This window comes from Capsicum annuum, chromosome 3, assembly GCF_002878395.1.
Source record: "Capsicum annuum cultivar UCD-10X-F1 chromosome 3, UCD10Xv1.1, whole genome shotgun sequence".
NCBI lineage: Eukaryota > Viridiplantae > Streptophyta > Magnoliopsida > Solanales > Solanaceae > Capsicum > Capsicum annuum.
The window spans coordinates 119328485-119352704 of NC_061113.1; the positions used below are offsets into that span (position 1 = coordinate 119328485).

General features: G+C 33.8%; 1 protein-coding gene across 5 annotated transcripts; it reads left to right on the plus strand.

Annotated features, from left to right (window-relative positions):
- The first annotated feature begins 225 nt into the window (after positions 1-225).
- Positions 226-15261, plus strand: LOC107863581 (carboxyl-terminal-processing peptidase 3, chloroplastic). Of its 5 annotated transcripts, none has more exons than XM_047408262.1 (13): positions 228-676; positions 817-898; positions 6710-6754; positions 7759-7889; positions 11723-11809; positions 12102-12180; positions 13009-13097; positions 13442-13474; positions 13624-13743; positions 13858-13944; positions 14050-14199; positions 14299-14406; positions 14850-15261. In XM_047408262.1, the coding sequence occupies exons 1-13, from the start codon at positions 353-355 to the stop codon at positions 15096-15098; spliced, it is 1584 nt and encodes a 527-aa protein (XP_047264218.1). In that variant the 5' UTR covers positions 228-352; the 3' UTR covers positions 15099-15261. The 5 variants fall into 5 exon arrangements, with proteins under 5 accessions (XP_016565053.1, XP_047264218.1, XP_047264219.1 ...); XM_047408263.1 differs by having other exon boundaries at positions 14299-14389; XM_047408264.1 differs by having other exon boundaries at positions 14299-14464; positions 14850-14992.
- Positions 15262-24220: the final 8959 nt, after the last annotated feature.

The window sequence follows — 24220 nt, forward strand, 5'->3', positions numbered from 1 at the left end:
TATTCGCATAGATCCGCAAAAATGAGTTAAACTTTTTACAGCTCATTAAAATTTTTTATAATAGATAAATTTTAAATAATTAAATATTATATTTGGAGAGGTGTGCGGTTAAACTAGTACACCTGTATATCAATCTACTAGTTTTCCATTTCCCTACAGTTATTGGTCCACTTGTAAGGACTGGTGAGGTTAACTGATATTCATACACAGATAGTCGCCTACGCAACAAAGTTAATAACCACAAAGTCTTAATTAGATTCACGCAGGCCCCACCTAGAACCCCCAACACAGCAGTTTCTTCCTACTATTAAAAAGCAAAGCTCACGGGTAACTTCCATTCCCTCCCACAAAGATGGAAACTCTCTCTGCAAATTTTGATCTTGGATCATCAATCACCAAACCTTTGATAAAACCCACTTCAAAATCATTATTTTCTTGTAAATTTCCATCCATATATCGGGGTAAAACACCAAGATTTAGTGCCCAGGCTTTCGGCAGAAAGGAGCCTCCTATTGCACAGTTGAAGAAGAAGAAGGATTTTCTAGGAGAGAATGAAAATTTGGTGAAATGGGTAAGGAAAGGAGTTATTGGATTAGCTGCTGCTTTGTCCTTGTGTCAGTCTCCAGCTCTGGCTGAGTCTCTAACTGTAGCATTCCCTGTCTCTCACACACCTGAGGTAATCAATTTGAATTATTTCTTTTTGTTTCATAAAAGAAATGAAAGGAAAATTACTAGCTGCTGATTCTAACTCATCGTAGAAATTTACTTGATTATAATCTCTTAATACAATTAAATGATTATTTGTTTGTTTTGTAGGTAAATACAGTTCAGAGGACCTTAGTTGAGGCTTGGGGTTTGATTAGAGAGACATTTGTCGATCCAACTTTCAATCATCAAGGTAAAATCATTTACTAAAAGCAGAAGTGTGTTGGGGGGAACCTACTTTTTGTTGGGGAACAATGATAAATATCACTATTGTGAAAAATAAATAAACTACAATAATAATAATATTTCTTCCGTAGTAGTATCAACAAGTTATAATAATAATAATAACAAGAACAATAATAATAATAAAGATGGTGATAATAATAATAATAATAATAATAATAATAATAATAATAATAATAATAATAGTATTACTGTGATACTTTAAGTAATATATAAAATACTTGAGTCGTGCTAGGTACTGTCCTAAGAAACTATTTCCGTAATATGAAATGTTTCCCAAAGATTAAACAAGCACTTTCCTGATTAATTAGAGGATATTCATGAGTAAGTCTTCCCTAATTAACCAGAGGATAAAAAATCAACAAAATTAATCATAAATCCAACAAATTTTAATTTAGAAAAGGAATATTAAAATTATTATAAAATAAGGCAAAGTAAAGTAAGATAAAGAAATGGGTTAGCAGTGAAAGGAAGAAGAATATATCAATGTATTGGTGTGTTCGTTTGAAGGGAATACATTGGCTATTTATAGGCATGTTAGGATGGTGGGAACCAACATTTACTTGGACTAAAAGAACACATGTTCTTTTCTTTAATTTCCTTTGTCATCAAGTAAAGCACTTGGCCAAGATTTTGCCAAGTGGACAAGTAGTTTCCACACTTTTTTTTAATGATTAATTATTTTTAAAATATCTATCAATCCCTCGTATAGTTTTAAAATAATTTGAAATAGACATTAAAATTTATTGGATTTATATGATCAAAATGCAATAGGCTTGGTGTCTTTTGGACTATGAATCAAACTTAGATCGATAAAATTTAACTTACAGAATTATTAGTGAAATATAATATTTCTATGAACCAAATAACTCTTATTGTAAGCCAGAGACTTTACCAATCATATTTTGACCGTAATTTTGTTGTTCAACACGGTTTTGCGCCAATAGGCCATGCAAGTGCCTGGTATTCATATGAGCTCTAGAGAATAAGGCCAAAAGTCTCATAGGAACGACCTCATTCCACTTCACATATAGATTAATTCATCAAGTGTACACTGCTTTAAATACACCACTCGTAAGGGCTATGAATTCATTAACAGTTAATAACTCATCCCTCAGTTTTAGTAGCAGTTCAAGCACTCTCAATAAGTGCGCAGAGTCAATATCGACTTGTTATTACCCATATGAACCTACTTCATGGGATCTCCAATCACATAGGTTGGATTACCATCTCTATTAACAATTTTATTGGCCTTAACCCAATCTTTTTTGAGGTTTGAAGAATTAATTTTTTTCCTACAGGTTTAGTTAGTGAATCGGCCGAATTCAATTCTGACTTCACATAATTATTGGAAATTATTCCATCTCTCAGCAATTGCTTAATAACATCATGTCTCAATTTCATATGTCTACTCTTACAACTATAAGATTTATTCTTCGCAATAGCAATTACGGCTTGACAATCACAGTGTATATATACAGGAGGCATCAGATCATCCTTTCTTAAAGGAATTTTAGACAACAGATCATCCTTTTTCAAAGGGATATTAAGCGACACATCATTCTTCTTAGAAGGGCTATGAGGCAACATATCATCCTTTTTAAAAGGGATATTTGCTAAGAAATTTCTTAGTCATTCAGCCTCAGTACCAGCTAACTCCAGAGCTACAAACTCTGATTCCATAATTGATCTAGAAATGATCATCTGCTTAGCTGATCTCCATGATATTGCACCACCACCTAACGTGAACGCATAACCACTAGTGGATTTTGTCTCATCTGAATCAGAGATCCAGTTTGCGTCACAATATATTTCTAAAGTAGAAGGAAATCCACTATATAGAATACCATAATTCGTGGTTCTTTTTAAATATTTCATTAATCTTATTAATGCAGACCAATGCTCTTTATTGGGGTTGTGAGTATATCTACTTAGTCTACACATAGCATAAGCTATATCAGGTTTGGTAAAATTCATCAAATGGATTAGACTCCCAATAATCTGTGCATATTTAGACTGGACAACTGGGTCACCATTATTATTTTTTAATTTACGGGTCGTTTGGTAGAGTGTATTGGCAAAAATAATGCATGTATTAATAAATGTGTATTATAAATACCTTATTTGGTACAATTTTTAGTCTATATATAACTAATGCACGCTCTATTGTGTATTAAAGTCTGTATTACTAATACCACCCATTTTCTATGTATTAGTAATGCAAAGTCTTTAATACATGCATTAACTTATTAAATGACCTTAATACCCCTCAATTTTCCTCTCAAAATATTTCACCATTCCTTTTCTCGCCATTTTAATTTGCAATAGTGAATCTTTTCAAAACATTTCACAATTTTTTTTCCGCCATTTTAATCTACAACAATGAATAATTGATTTAAATAATTGTAACATATTTTTGCTTTGTTTCGAGGATCTTTTAAAAAAAATTAAAAAAATTGAGACTATTTCTTAATTTTACGTCTTATATTTTATTTTTATTTTGACTATGTTAATTCGTTGGCATAATATTTCATGCGCAAAGACGAATGTCTTGCAATTAATCTGAAACCTCTATATACTAGTTCAACAATACTAATTATATTTGAGATGACAAAGAAATTTTGTTGCAAAAAAATGTATAAAATCAAAGAAGGGTATTTTTGTAAACAAACATTTATTTTATAGAAATTATATAAGATGTATTATTTCTTATATATCAAACCAAACAATGTATAAGAAATAATACATGCATAAGTAATACAAGTATAAGTAATACAAGCATTACTAATACACTATATTTTGCATTGATCTTATACTGTCTACCAAACGACCCCTTAGAGTTAGCATCATAAGAAGTAGCTACGGGAGTTACCTCCTAACATTCAAACTTCTAAAGAATTCTTTCAACATGATGTTCTTGTGTTAACATTATTCCATCGTTACTCCTTATAACTTTAATGCCCAATATCATATTTACTTCGCCCAAATCTTTCATATCAAAGTTAGTAGACAAAAATAATTTGGTACATTCTACAATATTTAAACATGTACCAAATATAAGCATGTCATCAACATATAAGCAAATTATCATATAATCATTGTCTACTACTTTAGTATAAACACATTTATCCACTTCAATAGAGGAAAATCCATCTTTTATAAAAACTTGATCAAATTTCTCATGCCACTGTTTAGAAGCTTGTTTAAGGCCATAAAGAGATTTAATTAATTTACAAACTTTATTTTCTTGTCCAGAGACTACACAATCTTCAGGTTGAACCATATAAATTTCTTCTTCTAAATCGCCATTTAAGAAAGCTGTTTTTACATTCATTTGATGGATAAAAAGCTTATGAATCGATGCTAAGACAATTAAAATTTGAATAGAATTTTTTTTTGTTATTGGTGCAAATATATCAAAATAATCAATATTTTGTTTTTGAGCAAATTCTTTAGCTATTAAACGAGCTTTATATTTATCTATAGATCCATCAGGATTAAATTTCTTTTTGAAAATCCATTTACATCCAATAGGTTTTGCACCAGGAGGTAAATTAGTTAAAATCCATGTATTATTTTTCATAATTGAATCAATTTCAATTTTTATTGCCTCTTTCCAAAATTTAGCATCAGAAGAAGATACAACTTCAAAATAATTTGATGGTTCATTATTGACAAGAAAAGTTTGAAAGTCATTTCCATAAGAAAAATATTTTCTTCTAGGCCTTTTACTTCTTAATTCCTCAATATTAGAGGTAGATTCATTTTCTCTTTCAACAGGTGCATGAGAAATTTTATCTGACAGTGGAAAAATATGTTCAAATAATTCAACATTCTTTGTCTCAATTATAGTATTACTATCAAGTATATCACTTTTCAATACAAGAAATCTATATGCAACACTATGTTCAGTATATCTAATAAGCATGCAGTCAGCAGTTTTAGAACCTATTTTTCTCTTTTTAGGTTCAGGTAAAAGGACTTTAGCAAGGCACCCCTATACTTTTAAATATTTCAAATTAGGTTTGTAACATTTCCACAATTTATAAGGAGTTCTACCTGTTCTTTTATGAGGAATTCTATTTTGCAAGTGACATGCTGATAAAATAGCTTTACCCTACAAATTATCAGGTGCATTAGAGTTCATCATTTCTTTCAATGTTCTATTTTTTCTTTCAGCTACTCCATTAGATTGAGGTGAATAATGCAAAGTTACTTTATAAATAATTCCTTCTTTTTCACAAAGAGCATTTAAAGATATATATTTTCTATCTCTATCAGATCTAATTCTCTTGATTTTTCTACTGAGCTGATTTTCAACTTCAGATTTATAAGAAACAAAAGCATCAAATACATCATCTTTATTTCTAAGTAAATATAACTTAGTGAATCTAGAAAAATCATCAATAAAAGTTACATAATAATTTTTTTCACCTCTACTCATAGTTTGTTTTAAATCACTCAAATTAGTATGAGTCAAAGATAACAGTCCAGTTTCTCTGTTAACTGAAAAACATGATTTTTTAGTAATTTTAGCTTCAGCACATATTTCACATTTATCGAAATTACTTGAATCTAAACCAGATATTAAACCAAGTGATTGCATATTCGTTATATCTAATATTAACATGTCCTAATCTAGCATGCCACAAAGAAGATGATGCATTATCATTGATAATATTGAGTACATAAAGTTCATGGTTACAATAGTCTTTTCCCACAAATACATTATTTTTTGTCAAAATAATCTTATTAGATTCAATAGACACTTTCATTCCAGCTTTATCCAGCAAAGCCACATAAATCAGGTTTGCTCGCATTGTAGGAACATGTAGCACATCCATCAGGGCTAAAGTTTTTCCCGAAGTGAGTTTTAAGAGCACTTTACCCTTGCCCAAGACTTTAGCAGTTCTTGAATCTCCAAGATAGACCACTTCACTGCCATCTCCTATTGATGTATAGGAGGCAAATGCTTCTTGATTTGCTCAAATATGTCGAGTAGCTCCAGAGTCTATTGCCCATTCTTTTATATGTGCTACAATATTTACTTGAGAAATAACAACTGCAATTATTTCATCTCCTTCGGCTAAATTAGCTTTAGAAGGATTTCTCATTTCTTTGTTATTTCTTATTCTGTGCCTACATTGAGCAACATAATGACTTGGTTTTCCACAAGTAAAATAAGTGCCTTTTCTTTTCTTAAAGTTGGGATTATTAGGCATGTAACCTTGAGACTTATTATCATACCTTTTGTTGTTGCTGTTTCGGCTTTGCACTAAGTTTGCTTTGAGTGTCAGTTCTTTTGCTTTAAATGACTCCTTTCGATTGGTATCTTCAATTAAAATATGAGTCATTATCTCCTTAATAGTAAAATTTGTTTGCTTATGCTTTAGACTATTTTTGTAGTCATTCCACGCGTCAGGTAATTTTTCGATTAATATCACGACGATAGATTTTTCTGGTAAAGAAATTCCTTCGACCTTCAAATCTTCAAGTAATTTTTGATATTCGTTGATTTGAATTTTCATCTCCTTCATGTCACTTATTTGCCAATGATAATATCTTCTGACTACAAACTTTTGTTTGGTAGCATCTTCAGCAGTGAACTTTTTAATTAAGACTTCCCATATAACTTTTGCTTCCTTGCAACTACAGTATGCATCAAACAGCTTATTAGAAATAGTTTGTAATATAGTATGGCGACATACCTTATTGGCGTATTGCCATGATTCCATAATTTTATTGTCGACGTCTGCAACAGGTTGTGGATGTAGCAAAGCATGTGCCACACCATGGACATCAACTAGTGAGAAAATACATTCTTTCCATCTTTTAAAATTTTCGTAAACAAAAATTTCAATATTTGATACGTCAGGAAATAGTTTAGCATATGGTAAAACAAGTGAAGTAGGAGTAGTAGGGGTAACATCGGTATTAGTTGCAGAGTTACTAGTATTTCTTGCCATAGTTTCTTAGGTTGTTGGGAAACAATGATAAATATCACTATCAATTGTGAAAATAAATAAACTACAACAATAATAATATTTCTTTTGAAGTAGTATCAACAAGTTACAATAATAATAACAACAAAAACAATAATAATAATAAAATGGTGATAATAATAATAATAATAATAATAATAATAATAATAATAATAATAATAATATTACTGTAGTATTTTAAGTAATATATAAAATACTTGAGTCGTGCTAGGCACTGTCCTAAGAAACTATTTTCGCAATGTGAAATGTTTCTCTAAAATTAAACAAGCACTTTTCTGATTAATTAGAGGATATTCATGAGTAAGTCTTTCCTAATTAATCAGAGGATACAAAATCAACAAAATTAATTATAAATTCAACAAATCTTAATTTAGAAAAGGAATATTAAAATTATTATAAAATAAGGCAAAGTAAAGTAAGATGAAGAAATGGATTAGCAGTGAAAGGAAGAAGAATATATCAATGTATTGATGTGTTCATTTGAAGGGAATACATTGGCTATTTATAGGCATGATAGGACGGTGGAAATCAACATTTACTTGGACTAAAAGAACACATGTTCTTTTCTTTAATTTCCTTTGTCATCAAGTAGTTTCCACGCTTTTTTTTAATGATTAATTATTTTTAAAATATCTCTCACTTTTAAGTTTGTTTTTATCAAATTTCTTTTTTGTTTTTCATCAAAGTTGGATTTCAAACCGTGATAAAAGGGAGTTTATTAGTGTTCTTTTCTTCCCTTTGGTTTTCTGGTGATACTGTTTTGTTGTATCCGCAAGCAACCTAACTGTTTTTGGAACATATCTCACAGATTGGGACTTGAAACTGCAACAAACGATGGTAGAAATGTTCCCATTGAGGTCAGAAGATGCTGCCTATAGCAAAGTCAGGGGAATGCTATCTACGCTTGGAGATCCATATACGCGCATTATTAGTCCTAAGGTAGGTAATCTTCCTTGTATGATTACAAACAGATAACTGCATATTCAATATGCAGTAATATTCCTTAACGGGATTGCTTCGACTATTTAATTACCTCTACAAGATTTCCATACTGTAACACTCCGTATAATTCTTGGCTTGATTTAACTCTTAGTTGCATGCATAGGGAGTTTAAGGCCTGAAAATTTTTCTAAGTGTTTGGGACTTAGTCATATTTTAAACCTTTTAACTTTGAGGATTTTAAAATTAGTCTTTCCGATCCCGAGACGTAGATTTTTGAGTTAATTCATGTTCGGGGGTGTAAGGGGCATATCTCTGGGAAGTTTCTTATTTTTTGAACGGGGGTTGGGTCGTTTGGTTTTCGGTTCCAGAACTTCACCGCAATAGCGGTGCGTCGCGGTGAGACCTTAACCGCATTGCGGTGACCTTGTCATTGGCGTTTCAGTCGCGAATTTAATTACCAAAAGGGCAATATGGTCTTTTCCTCTCATTCCAATTCGTAAACTGACGGATTATATCGTCTGCTAGGGCAAATATTTTCCATTCTCATCAATTATACTCTCAAGCAAACCCTTCCCTCTTCCCAAAAACAAGAATTCGATCCTCTCAAGTTTAAGAATGGCAAGAAAATAGCAAAATTAGTGTTTCATTCTTCAAATTAAGAAACTTAAGGTATGTGGGACTATCCTAAACTTCTTGGGCATAAGTTTTTGTGTTTTTTTAAATCAAGTTAAAGATATATAATCATGTTTACAAACAGGGTTTTTGACATCGTATTGAATAACATGTATTATGAACTTGTTTTGATGAAAGTAAACGTTTGTCAATCTTTTTTTATAGAATTGAACTATAACCATATTTATATATGCGTTTTCAGTTTTGCAAAGTTTGATTGAGAGCATGAATAACTAAACTCCCTCTCTTGTTGTGATACCTCTTGATTTTACATGTTATGGGTTGTTCAATTGCATGTTTAGAAGCATGAGATACACGTTTTACTATTGTTATGGACTTGACATTGGTTATGAAATGAACAGAGGGTGTTTTCTTGTTTATAAATGTTCTATGTGATGAATTGAAAGAAGTGCATGGATTGTCATAAAGAAATTGACCATCATCTGTTAAAGTATTGAAAAGAGAGAATCTTTGCAAGGGTTTTCACATGTTTTGAAATAAGGACTCTCTTGTATTGTTTAAATGTTTTGGTGGTCAAATGATTTGATTGGATTGAAATTCTAAAGTATATCATGTTATGGCTTATGTATAGATGTGATTTGCAAGTCTTGGTATGACGATACCAAATAGATAAATGCCACAATAGATTCAGAACAAATTTGGAATACGAAATTTATTCAAATTTTCAGATTTTGAGTTCAGAAAAATGCATGTCTTAATAATATTGAAAATGGGCTTTAAGAGAGTTAGGTGGTTACCCAAATAAGGCACGAGTTCAAATAACTCATTGCCCAAAATCGTGTTTTGCTGATATGGGTTTTATTATGTCCCATGATAGGGATTATACGCTGGCCTTGTGCCCTTTGATGTTTAGATGTAAAGACTCCAACCCTTGCGGCAAACTTGGGTTGGGGGTTTGATGGTTGAGTTAAGGGCGGATTCCATATAGCCCGTGGGATTGTAGATATGTATGGTGTACCACTTAGCTCAGAAGTAAGACTAAGGGCTCATTTGTTTGCACTTAATGGAAGTCTGAATCTGAATGGTTCAGACTTGAAATCATTAAGTGCATTTGTTTTTTATTAAGATTTTATCTCTTAATAGGTCTGAATAGGTCTTAATCATTTAGATTTAGAATCAAATCTTAATAGGTCTGAAGAGGTATTCTGGTGTTGGATAATATTCACCGCCACTCTATTCATAATCATCAGTCATCACCACTAACCACCTCTACCACTGCCATTATTGTCAACCACCACCAACCACCTCCACCATCACAACCATCATCGACAACAAATATCGCTACCAACCACTATTGTCAACCGCTACCACACCTACTACCTCTATTATTCTAATTATATTCATCGACCACCGCCATTAACAGCACCACCATCATCAACCACTACCGGTCAATTCCTACTATCGACCAACTCATCCATCACAACTAGCACCACCACTAACTACCACTAATACATCACAACCTCCACACATTCTTTAGCTGCCATCACTATTGTGACTAGTAATGCCACCTCTACCATTACTTCAACCACTACCATCGCTATAATTTATCTTTACTAACAACAACCATCTCTACCATCTCAACTAACTACATCTCCAACTAGCATCAACACATTGCCAACCATCATGCATTCATTTGTCAGCCATCACAATCAACACCTCCAACTACTAACATCAAACAATGTCACATCACAACCACCACCACTACTATCAACCGTCACCATCATAACAGTCACTACGATACCAACCATTACAATTATCACCACCAATATTACTACTCACTAACATCAATCATTGTCACTGCAACCACCATTATAAACCATTTCCACTATCACTAACAAACATAAATATTTTTTTTAATTAAATAAGAATTTTGTTGTATTAAATTACATATTTTTCTGATATATAATTAATTTTTTATTTAAATTGTATTTTTTATTTTATTATGTACACAGATAAATATTTTTTGCATATTCAAATGTTGAAAATCAGACAGTCTTAATCATTTAGTTTTCAGATCTAGAGACAACATCTTAATCATTCAGATGTGCATTCAGATTCAGACCTCTGAATCTTAAAAAATAACAAATGCAGCCTAAGAGTCTAGTTGAGATTTATACGCATATGTTTTAAAGCCTATTTATTGTGCCCATGTATTTTCAAATGTTTTATGATATGTTTTTTTTTATGAAATACTCTCACTTACGCTGTGTATCAGTATTTTGTTTTTGGGTTGTTCTACGTACCAGTACATTGTGTATTGACCCCGTATATTTCAGGATTTAAGGCTCAGTCCCGAGGTCCCGCTAAGCAGTAGATCGTTGTCGGACGTTTGGAGTTGGTGAGCCTCCCTTATTTTGGAAGGCCTTATTTCATGTGATGTTTTCAATTGGTTTTAGTTCATGGTTCGTCCGGGGGCTTATTCGCGGTTTTAGACGAATGTTGTTTTCAGTTTAGTAGAGATTTCGCAGACTTGTGTTATATGGATTTGGGTCTTTTATGGACTTATGTCCGCATTGTCAAGTTGAGTTAATAAGATGGCCATGATCCCAGTTTATTTCCGCATTATAATTATTTGATGAATTATACATATGATTACAAGTTAAGAGAGCTCTCGGGCCTTGATGGTTCGGAATGGGCTCGTCACGGCCAGGGCCTTGGTTCGGGTTGTGACACATACTTGTTTTTCTTATACATCTTAAACAAAACATCAATAGGTTTAGGTTTAGGCAGGTCTAGGATTTAAAATTTGTGGGTTCCTATGGGGTTAGAACCCATAACCAAGGGAAGCTTACAAAGCTTTTAGCAATCTCTTCTCTTCCACTAGTCCAATAACATGCTTTGTTTATGGGTTCCCAATTTATTATTCTTATATATTTACTAAATTTCTTAATATAAATACGAGATCCGTACGAAAGTGACTGGGTTCCCGAGAAACCCCACTTATACCACTAAATCCACCCATGGGTTTAGGTTAAAAAAGGGACACCATTTCATGGAAGTTGTAGTTCATAATGCTGTATCGGAATAAAGTGATTAGCTGAAGTAGCCTTTTCAAGGACTTTGTGCCATGTCTGCCCTACTTTCCTAGTATGGCTAAAATTAATATTCTCGTATGACACTGACAACATTTTCTACAGGAGTACCAAACTTTTAGAATAGGAAGTGATGGAAATTTACAAGGTGTTGGCCTCTTCGTCAGTGTTGAACCAAATACAGGGCACCTGGTTAGTAACAACGATCGAATGAACATGCGATGTTACTTTATTTCTGTGAAGTATAGGTTGATTATTCAGAAATATATTTTATTTGAATATCTCTTACTTCCTTACAAAAATGCTTCTTGAGGGAAAATATCAGATTTTAACCGTCCATTTTATCCCAGTTTAAATATTTTCAGCAATGAAAATCTAGTTACTTAATTAGGACAGTTTCTAATAGGAACGTATCCACTCCTTCATGTCTAATGTGCGAAGCAAATTTCATTAACCTTTGGATCATATGTACAATTGATTTCAGGTTGTTTTGTCCTGTGTTGAGAATAGCCCAGCTGCACGTGCTGGTATTCATGAAGGAGATGTATTGCTTCAGATAAATGGTATGTATCAGACCAATTTTTTTTTAGAATAACTTAGCAAGCTGACCTATCAGTTGCCGAAAGTTCAAAATTTTAATCTTCCATCCTGTGGAGTAAAAGAGATTTCCTAGATGCAGTTGGTCGGAAGAATGCAGAAACATTGTTGTCTTGTTTAAAAGCGTATAGCTTTAATTTCTTCCGAAAGTTTATTAGTCCAAAGCGTGAGAACGGTACTTATCCTATATGAGTACGGTTCACAGAGAGGCACCTAAATCAGTTGCCTTTTCTTGTGTTCAATTTTGTTTGTCATCTCACAGCTTTTCATTATCTCCTCTTTCAAAATGTCTATAGGTTTCAAAGATGATCTAATCTGTCTGACCAGTTCTATACCAATTCATGTTACTAGTTTTGTACACAACTTTAGTTCGATGAAGTAAATTCTCAGTCTGCCACTCATTGTCTTCTTCGGTAATCTATTGATAGAAGTTGTGAACTGATGAACAAATTCAGAAAAGTGCTTACACTTGTGTAGCAGCAGTTACTCAATATAAGTTCATTCGTACAAGCTGTTTATATTCTTGTAAAACGCTCGCTTAGGGGCGCTCAGATGTGTATAGTGTATAGAACATAGAATCACTGCCCGTAATGCAGTGAAAAGCCTTTCTTGATGGTGAACCTGTTCCCTAAAAGGCAACTCCAGAACTTTTGTTAGTGAGCATGAATGTCGTAAATCACTTTAAAATGAGAGGAAAGACCACGATCATTGAACAGTGCTCTCCTCCATGTCCTAAAAACAGAAACCAAATAAAACAGTTGGATTAGAATGTGAATTTTTCCTGATGTCTTCAGGTGAGAGGCTTGACGGAGTTGACAGTGAAACAGCAGCTCAAAAACTGAGGGGCCCAGCTGGTACAATTGTTACAGTCAAAGTTCACAGAGTAAGCCTGTCCCCTTTTATTTGAGCCAACTGCAACTTTTCTACTGTTTCCAGAACATTAATTTATGTAAACCATCTTGTTTCAGCATCCACAACAACTTCATCAGAAATTATCTGTACAACGGCCTTTTCTGCTTGATTCTTTTGCATATTATGTGTCCGTTCTTTTAATTTTTATCCCTCTTTTGTCAGGCAATAGTACTTACGGTCGTGCTGGTGCTTGAACGAAAATATTTGCTTCATCTAGATAGGCATATTTTAGAAAAATTCTGTGTCTTTCAATGGAAGTGAATGCTCTTTCTAGCTCTAAGTTTTCACTTTTTTTTCTGCCTTTCTCTTGATCAGGGTAATGGTACAGGAGTATCTGGTTACCAAGAGGTATGATGTCTGCAAGAAGAAATGACAATAACTTATTATTTTTTGGTTAAAAGTTTTCTCAAGTACATGCACCTAACTCTTTCCTGTTATCTAAATTCAAAATTTATCGACTTCCTAATTATTATTGTTAACATTTCTTATTTTTAAAGGTTAAACTACCTCGTGAAGTGATTAAGCTTTCACCAATATTCAGTGCCATCATCCCTCATAAAATGCCCGATGGTCGTCTCTTGAAAACTGGATATGTAAAGTTGTCAAGCTTCTCTCAGGTAACGTCATCTTACGAGTCATAGATCACTCACTTTCCATTATCTTCAAATGACAAACAACATGAATTTTTTTGCATATATTGAATAAAGACTTGCATATGTTTTATGTAACAGTCTGCTGCCACGGACATGGAAAACACAATTCAGGACATGGAAAATCAGGGCGTGCAATCATATATATTAGATCTTCGGAATAATCCTGCAAGTTCCTTAAACCCCTTCTCTTCTACTTTTGTACTCTCATACTTAAATCTGTTCACCCTTTGCCATCTGAAGTGTGTCTTATCTTTCTTATAAATTGTGCAGGGAGGTCTGGTTACGGCTGGGTTAGATGTTGCCCAGATATGGCTTGACGGCGATGAGACACTTGTGAACACTATTGACAGAAATGGGAATATGGCGCCAATTAGCATGGTCAATGGACATGCTGTAACCCATGATCCACTCGTCGTCCTTGTAAGTTTAAGATATATCCTTCTCATACTATATCACAAATTCATTTGAACTGAGGGGTTTAGTTGTTGAAGAAATATTTGTGCCTTTGATTCCTGACAGGTGAATGAGGGAAGTGCAAGTGCTAGTGAGATTCTGGCCGGGGCACTCCATGATAATGGCCGTGCAATCCTTGTCGGGCATAAGACTTTTGGTAAAGGAAAGATACAGGTTTGGTTGGAACCTGGGATGCATACTAACCCTTCACTCTATATATAAAAGCTACCCAGTAGTGTTCTAAATTCCTCTTTGAACTATTGATTATCTTACCTGTTTTAACTTTCTGATTGATTTGACGCCTTCATAAAATGATGCATTACAGTCGAATTATTATTACATAAATCTCCTAGATGGGAAATGGACTTATTTAAAAGCTTTTGAACTCCTTTTCCTTTAATCTCGCATTCTTGAGTTGTACTACATTTGTTCGGTATTCTCTCCATTGTCATGTTAAATGAAACACCTAGCACATGATTTCTAACTTATCTACAAGTAGTGGTTGGTTAATGTAAGCATATAATTTTCCCTTGTCAATTTGTCAATTATGAGATAGGCTAATCCCTGTTTTGCTTATAAATCTCCTCTTTTACGAAATCTAGTTGTTTTTGACGCAGAGTGTTACACAGTTGCGCGATGGATCAGCTCTATTTGTTACAGTAGCCAAGTATTTGTCTCCAGCACTTCACGACATCGATCAAGTGGGAATAACACCTGATATTCAGTGTACAGTTGATATGCTTAATTCACCCAAAGACACTATCAAGGAAATCAGTGCATCCTCATCGTCTTTGGAGGCTGATTCTTGCATCATAGTTGCTGAACATGAATTGGATATTCAAGAATCGGAGGGCTCTGCTTCGTGACTACTAGTTAGGAATACCAATAGTCTCATGTATTCCTAGCATACTCATTGTGTAGTAGGAGATTCAAAATGGTAGGCGTGGTTTATGAATATGAATCATGTTGTGTATAAGGTAATATTTGCCCTTGGAAATTGAGGAGAAAATAACTAGTTCAACGAAGAAACTCATAGTACTACTCAAATAATTTTCCTTGAAGCACAAAGAGAAGGAATCCAGGACAAGTAAGACAATTTAGCCCTATGTTTGTGATAATTAATTGGACAAAACAAGAACATAGTCTAGCATGGTTTCAGCAAAATACAAGGAAAGCAGTGGTTAATATGACCCTAAAGATAAGTACTAATGCAAATGCCATTTCTCTTGGATCATTTCCATCCATTTGTTGTATTTTTGCGACTGCTCCGTGGGATCAGCATTATGAAATTAAGTTAGTTAAGCTCACCTTGGTCCCCTCGAACCCGCCTCTTTCAAAATGACAGCTCCAACTATTTATTATATATGGTATGGTAAAATCTCACCTAAAACTTTAGGAATTTTTGTCCTCATAACTTGGGTTCTTCAAGACTTTAAACTTCTCTTTATGTTTGAACCGAAGAAGAAGATAAATCTCTAAGAATTTAAGAAAAAGTTGGACTGCTAAGTTTCGAAAGGGTTGTCCTACACTTTAAAATACAAAGAACATGATTTCCACAATCTCTAAAGAAAGAATTGAACTAAACCATAAGTGTTTTCACTTATCTTGGCTTGCAAAGAGGAGGGTTCCTTCAAGAACCCTCGGAGAGGAAAGAGGCAGCTATTTTAGGCTTGAGAGAAAATAGAGAGAGAGAGCTAAATATGATCTGATTTTTGCAAGTAAGAATAAAGAGAAAATGAAGTAATTTGGACTCTTATAAATCACCCTACTTGACCACCTCTTTTTTTACCATTCTCAGACACATTTTGGTCAAAAATAGTCCAAGCAGGTAATGCACCTACATGGCTCTTTAAGCTGCTCAAAAAGTCCAAGTAGATGATGCACCTGCTTGGTTTATTTCTATCTGGAACACATTATATTGGGCCTTAAATATATTAGATATTGGGTTGGTCATTTGGGCCTTAAATAGATTAGGATTGGGCTATTCATTCTCCCCTTTTCTTTCACTAAATTTTAGCCTCAAATGAGCCCTCTACTTTAACTTAACACTTACCTTTAACTATAAGCTCAAATACGAAAAAATTACGTCAAGTTTAAATACTTTTGTCAATGCTAAGTTAGTCATATATGTTTTGAAATGTAAAGGGAATAGCTCTAAAAACTCGGTTGGGACAGTCCTTGGCCATATGACCAGCCTTATTACACACAAAGCAAACCCTGTGTCCTGACTTAATAGAAGGAGGTATGATTGAGCTAGGACGACCACCTAAAGCTGCTGAACTTGAAGACTCACTACCTGAACTCTACATGGTTGCTTCCAGTTGTCTACCATGATACCCATGGAATCCTCTAAATCTCTACCTCGGAAAACTTGACCTCTGAACTCGCCCTGATGGGCAACTTCTTGGCGCCTCCCTGAGGCATTAAAGAATAGACTTAGTTATCTTAGCATGATCCATAATACTCAAAAACCATGCTCCACATACTACCATCTAAGTTGTAGAAAGCTAAAGAGAAACATCCATTCTTTTATAAACTTTCAAATCTTATTAAACTCGATGGAATTACTGGCATAAAAATACACCTTAAACTCCATGTGATCAAACTAATCTCTTATCTGATCCCTCAAACTGAAAGGCACAAACCTGTCTATAAAGGCCTCAGTAAACTGATCCCAAGTCATCTCTAGAAAATCCAGAAGTCGACAACCAACAAGTGACCTCCACAAGTCTCTAACTCCATCTCTAAACTTTTAAGTATTATTAGCAACCCAATGCGACTCAAGCGAGCTAAGGTTATGCAATTTCTCATGAAAAGCCATCAAGAACTCATAGGCATCTTTGCTTACCATACCATTGAACCTAGGAAGACCCAATTGAGTGAATCTCTAAACCTTTTTTAATTCTCAAAAGACATAACTATATTCACAATAATATGAGGCATAATAAATCTGGCTGCCTGAGAACCCATCTAAGGAGCATCATAAAAAAAGGTTGAACTCCTAACCTCAGAATACCATACTTTGATGCCAATACTAAAGGAGGAACCGCACTCAGAGTCTATGGTGTACCATAAGTAGATATTGGTAAAACAAGAGAATCCATACTTAGAACTTGAGGAAACCATAAGAAGACTCTAGTACAGACAGAGGTGCAATATTTGGAGCCTCATGCTCGTACTCTATGTTGAGCCTAAGCACGACTCATAAATTGCCCTCTAGACTAGGCTCTCTCCTTAAATAATAGATCCACATCTCGAGTATCACTGGATCTAGTCCTCACTATCTATGTGGAAAAGAGTAAAATATGACTTAGAGCATAAGGTATGAAAAATCTACACGATGAGGAACAAAGTAAGGCAAGTTCCCTAAAGACATCTTATAACCTCTCAAAGATAGATATAGACGTCTACGTATCTATCCACAAGATTCTTTAGATACCCCATTCTTACACTATTAATACCAATGAATCTGATTGCTCTAATACCAATTTGCCATAACCTAAAACTAAGGGTCATGATGGTACTTGTCACAGTAAGTCTTGACAAGTAAGCTTATCACCCAAACTAATATAATAAGGAAAATAAACTACTAGAGCAAAGCCAAGCCATACAAATATGATAATAGTAGAAATTTAATCAAGGATATCAAATCAAACCATAAAACCTAGTGTCACAGTGTAAGTACCACTAATACAACTCACAGTTAAAATATGCATAGGATATTTAAAAAGGAACTACTTTGTCTCTGAATACAATAAGACATAGTCCAGATAAGAAAAGTAAGTGGCCAACTTCGAATGCATATATCAACCACTACCTCGATAGACTCCAAATGCTACCTGAATTATCTATTCGTACAGTGCACTCGTACTTAGATCTTTCCCAAAATTGCATAGTACGAATGATTACGGTCTACTTATCTTAGTAAGTATCATAGGCCGATTAAGTAAAGTAGAAAATAAAGCATATAAACATAAACTATGGGCACGCCACCTTTAATCACAAAATGTCCAACAATAGCCCATGTTTTCTCCACTAACAATTCTACTACATACACATACAACAAAAATAGGTAAGGGAAAGAAGAACAAGTTTACACATACACCAAATACAAGTATGAGAAGATAGAACAAATGGATAGTTATAAATCCATAAACAAAAATACAATCACAGAATAAGCACAACATATGGAATGCAATAAAAATGATGAAGATAATGATGATTCATGAGGATCATCGCACAACCTCGCTATACCCCTACCGAGCTTTGCTCTGAAGTAAGACCAATGGGGGATTCATCAACCTACACCTGCTCTGCTCCCAGGTAGGACCCATGAGGGGTTCATCAACCCATATATAACCAATATCCAATACCAATATCCATAACTGCTCTCTGGCACATGCATCGGTAGAGGATTTTTAAAGATATTACATTTTCTGTCAGAAAAAGCTAGTATTTCTAGTATTTCCATAATGGTACAAATATTTCATAAATGAATATGATATGAGGATGTAATACTTAAAACCAACCAAAATAAGAATATCTAATATCCAACCAATATACCAACTATGTGAGCAAAAGATCTGCTCCAATCAACCAACCGTCCATTATATAGGCTTTTCCTACTAGAAAGAGTGCAATCAAACATACATATATCGGTACCAGACCAACATCATACAAAACCCTATATGGTTACACATAGCAAATAATGTCTTAACAATGTCAAATATTATCCATATAGGCCCCACACAGGCACATAAATCACCTAAAAACATTTTCCACAATGCAACCCTATTCCCATAACATGATTTTACATTATTATCAACTACCCAACCCAGTCTGAAGAAAGTTAAGCCATAACCTACCTTGAGTACCAAAACTATAAAATATAAGACTTTATCACCAAGCTTTTACCTCACAGATGAACCAAAATTAGATAAGACTCTCAAATATTGAATCTATACATCGAAAGAAAGCCAAAGATACCCATATTACATATTTCTAAATCGAGGTCAAAAGGGACCCCTAAAATGTATTTTAAAAAAAGGGGTAAAGATCAAAATTTTCATCCAAAAATATATTTCTTGGGATTAAAGGGGCCCATAGGAGAAAATCCAAGTAAAAACGGGTTAAAATTGGGGTTTAAGTTAAAGAAAATGCTAATTTGGGCCTTCTGGGCCAAAATTCCCAAATTTTAACTTTAAATCCGAGTTTAAAGAATATTTGGATGATAAAAATTAAAGAAAGATAATTGAAATAGGGATTTGGAGCATACCCAAGCTTAGATATTGAAAATAGTGCACAAAAACTCGAATCCCAAGCTCTAAGTCTCAAAAATGGTGTAAATATCTCAAAAATGGGAATGTCATTCACCCAGGCATCACTTAAGAGACTATCAAGTCGCTTAAGCATCCATCACTAAAGTGACCAAGCATCTCTTAAGAAAAGCCTGCATTATTGCATAAGCAATATTGGTTGTTGCTTAAGCGATAAATATCTAGCATACTAGTGTCGCTTAAGCGAAAATTGCCTAAGTGAGCCCCTTGTCGCTTAAGCGACACCCTACCTATCAGGAGAGTTCGCTTCAAGGACAAGTCTCTCAAGCGAACAAAGTATCATTTAAGTGAGTGCATCTGCTGAGTGGTGCACCAGTTGGAGACTTGGAGAATAATTCTCCATAAACCCCTTGGGATTTGTTTAAAATCTCAAGAACACAAATGAACTATGCTACTAGACTAATTTTGATGCTCTGGACACACTAGAAATGTTAGATTTTTGGAAAAAACATTGTTTTCACAAAATTGACCCCCAAAATCTAATTTCACAACTTTTTAAATCGAGGGTCAAAATGAGAAATAAAAGCCATAAAAACCATAGCAACCATGTTACCAATGTAAAATTCACTTTCTAGATCTGTTGGAGAAGTCCATTTTTCCATCCAATGCACAACTCAAAAGATTTTGGCCAAAGTTAACTAATAAGCCTTTTAAACCACCCAAAACCACAACCTTACACAAATAACATCAAAATTCATTAGAAAGCATACCAATCATTCCCACACTCTAAAAATACCAAAATTCAACCATAGGGAGGGGTAAAAGGTCAAATCACACAAAAATAAATATTTCACACAAATCAACAATAAATCATCTCATTACAAGTATGACTTCGAGGATTGTTATTATTAAGATGCCAATGCGGGTACTGGTATTGGTATTTTTAGGAATTATTTGCATTTGTCATTATTATGATGCCCGATCAAGGGCTTGCATTGATATTATTTATGTCTTACATGACTCACTACTTTTGTGTTGTCAGTTGATGGCTTTTTCAAGATCTATTAAGATTTGAGGAAATTTAAGCTCATTTATACCATTATTGGGTTGATTTATTTCATGATATTGATTTGGTTATAAGAATGCATCCTTATTTCATTCATCCATAATTATGAAACTGGTACCACTAAGAAATATTAATTTTGAAATAAAATAGAACACTTTATAAAACCCCTTAATGGAGGGATGTGCCAACAAGGTTAATTGGATATAAGATTGTGAAGCCCCATGGGTCCTATCTTTTATGTCACAACCCGAGACTACCCCTATACATATTAACACAATGCTTAGAATCATAAGTGACCCCAATCTAATCCATGGTCTGTCATGACACTATGAATACTGTATAAAGCATGATAATTGTTTTGCATAAGCTAAAGAGAATTTAAATGACATAAGTAAATCCAAAACAAAACTTATAACTAAAATGGGAATCATCTAAACAAAAACCATAAGCTAAAAATCCATTGTCTAACTTTTTGAAAGCCTCTACTAAGACAAGTTATTGGGATAAGCCTCTGATTAACTCTAATTGTCTGAAACTAGAATAATAACATAATGAAAGTACTGAAAGCTAGTCCATGAAAGATGAGGACTCACCAAACTCTACTACAAATACCGGTATGAGATTGTTCTAACTACGAGCTTGATGTTAAAACTTTGAACCTATAATATAAAATAATACAGCACAGTAAAAACATATGGTCGGTATTATGAATGTACAAAGAATGCGGAATATTTACTACAGTCTATGAGTTGACTATTTTGAAGATGACATGATAATCTAAACATAAAGAAGAAATACATAAACCGAAACAATGATCAATTAATAAACATGTAACTGTATAATATGATGTATAAATTAGATACAAGGTGAAGCGAGGTTTGAGACTAAACTATGGGAGGTTTCTGTAATCAACAAAGACTATGAGAGTATTATGGAATCCTACTTATTACCAAAGTTGGGAGGGTGTTCTATATCTTTCTATGGGTATAAGTTATTATTATTATGAAATCACTCGTGATCCCATTAAGGGTAAAATAGACACTCTCAACTAACAAAGTACCCTTTAACCTACGATGAAGCATACTTTGGTACTTGGGTTATCTAAACCCATGTCCTCTCGATGCTAAGTACTACTACTAACTAAAAGTAAAGTAATTTATTGAAATGCTTAACAATATTGATGTTCTGAAATGGAAATATATGTGCTTCATCGAAAAGTATTCTGAATCGTGAATATTCATGGACTAAGTATTCAACTGATGATGCATGATATCCTAGGTCATCGTTTGTTCATAACCCGCCCATAATTAAGAATGCAAGTAATCATGAGAATTAGTTAACCTTTGCATGATATGAAATTTCATAGCTCAAACCCAAAATAAGTAATATATCAACATATGGAGAATTCATAACTATGATAATTTACAAGAACTAGAAGTTAAGGGAAAACATGTATTCATAGACTAACTAAAGAAAGATACTACGTCATAAAGGAATTTTATACTTTCACGGAAATCCTAACTCAAGGAATGGTTTAAATTAACAATTTGAATTCACTTTGGGACTCAATCGATAGACGAAAACTAAGTTATAAAATACCATATACTTGAGAGTGAAACCTTAGTGAATACTTTGAAATTGGATCTTTAAATTAAAGAATCCTAATTATTGGTTTGGAATATGATGTAATGAAACTCTGGGTTATTTCTTATTTTTTTGCATTTTCGGCATTTGGAGCCATCTTATAGTAGTTGTAGGTCATTTATGACTTGCCGAAACTATCAATTTGGTTATCAAATAGTTTATTTGGGTTTTAGGATTATTTCTCTATTTTGAAGCTTTGCTTTTAAGGAATTGGTTTCAAACCAAAGATCCTAATAAATGCCTCGAATAATAATTATGACAACACCATCAACTTCAAAACGTTGATTTAGGGGCTAGAGGGACCCTTTGGTTTAGGTTCTAAGTCTTCTAGACTCATTTTTTAGCTATTGGGTAGATTTTATGAAAAATGAAACTACAGGTGTGGGCCTCATATTTAGTCAAAACAATATCGAATGAAAGTTTTAATGGTTTCATTAAATCTTGAATATCGAATTTAATATGGTAGTATAGTTCGTCTGCATGCACGGGGTTTTGCATGAATTTTGAGCACTCAGTCAGAGTCTACTTTTAACTTAGAAAATTTGATGCCTCAAGTTGTTGGTGTGGTCTCTTAGGAGGATGAATGACCACTTAAGTAGTAGTTTCTTTAGTGATATTGGATTATTTTAGCGGCCTAAGCTATTTGAAGATCGTTTACGCAATTATTGTTTGCTTTAGGAGACATCGCTTTAGCGGCTAAGATGTTGTTTTATCTATGTTTGCAATTTTTTGCTCGACTACTATATATAAAAAGTACTATAGAAGGAGGTTTAATCAGATATTCCTAATGCCTTTTGGGAAAGAAAAAAGACATATTATTGAATTAACCTATATTAAAGGATTTGATGAAAGGGTTATTCCAACCAAAGTAAGACCTATTCAAATGAACCATGAATTAATGGAATACTATAAAAAGGAAATTAACAATTTATTATAAGGATTATTAGACGTTCTAAATTGCCTTGGAGTTGCTCAGCCTTTTATGTCAATTGTCAAGAGGCTTATAATTGAGAACTAGTCTTGGGGCACCTCTTTCCTTTTCAGCATTATTATTGACATAAAAGGTTGAGCAACAACAAGGTGATTTAGAAGGTCTAATAATTATATAGCCCTAGAAATTTGGTCCCTGGAAGATTTCTAAAATTTTATCCTTACTGCCAGACTACGGTTCTCCATATGAGTCATGGGGAGTCCTGATGGGTCTCGAGGAGCTAATTGTAGCTTGGCCAGTAGGTTGGCCTGTAGTTTCTACCATGACTATGACTAGGGGTTATGAGTCATAAAGACACAAAACGAGTCATATGGTGTTTTCCATAGACTAACTAGTGTGATGCCCAATTGTTTTTACTTTGACAACAACTGGACCATGCGAGTCGTAATGTCTGAGTCAGAGTCGTATAGTAAAAATCACAGACAAGTTAGTGTTGGTGACCATGAGCACTATCCAGACTATGAGTGGAACCTTACGAGCCATAAGGTGATCCTACGAGTCGTAAGGTCACCCATAATGACTGGATGGTAAATTTTCAGTCTTTTTACTAACGACATTTAGTCAATTCCCCTTTTCCCTTACTTTGACCCCACGGCCATAAAACACTCAAGAGGGTTATTTCTCATTCATAACATAATAAAAAATACTCTTAAACTCTCTAAACTCTCCAAGTCAAGATACTTAGGGTTTCCAAGAAGTTGATCATCTATGGGCTTAAGGGTTGATTTCTCTCCATAAATCTTGGTATTTAAGGCATGTTAGTACACCCCAATTCTTAATTTACAAAAATCATGTGTTTTACATGGTTTAATTTGTATGGATTTGAATATGGGTTTTGTTTTGGATGAGGATATTGACATGGTTGATTCTTAAATTATTTTTCCATGATTTATTATTCATTGATTATGCTTTATTAATGGTTTTGAACTTATGGGGTGCGTGGGTATTGTAAATAAACTAAGGGGTTATGGTTTTCTCCAAATAGGTGTTTGAAATATGAATTAGTTTTAA

What these genes read in the sequence shown, in the direction of transcription:
- LOC107863581 (XM_047408262.1), top strand. Translation starts at nt 353, where the DNA reads ATGGAAACTCTCTCTGCAAATTTTGATCTTGGATCATCAATCACCAAA. An exon ending in CGCGCATTATTAGTCCTAAG is followed by an intron (nt 7,890 to 11,722) that starts GTAGGTAATCTT and finishes CATTTTCTACAG; the next exon opens with GAGTACCAAACTTTTAGAAT. An exon ending in TGTATTGCTTCAGATAAATG is followed by an intron (nt 12,181 to 13,008) that starts GTATGTATCAGA and finishes TGATGTCTTCAG; the next exon opens with GTGAGAGGCTTGACGGAGTT.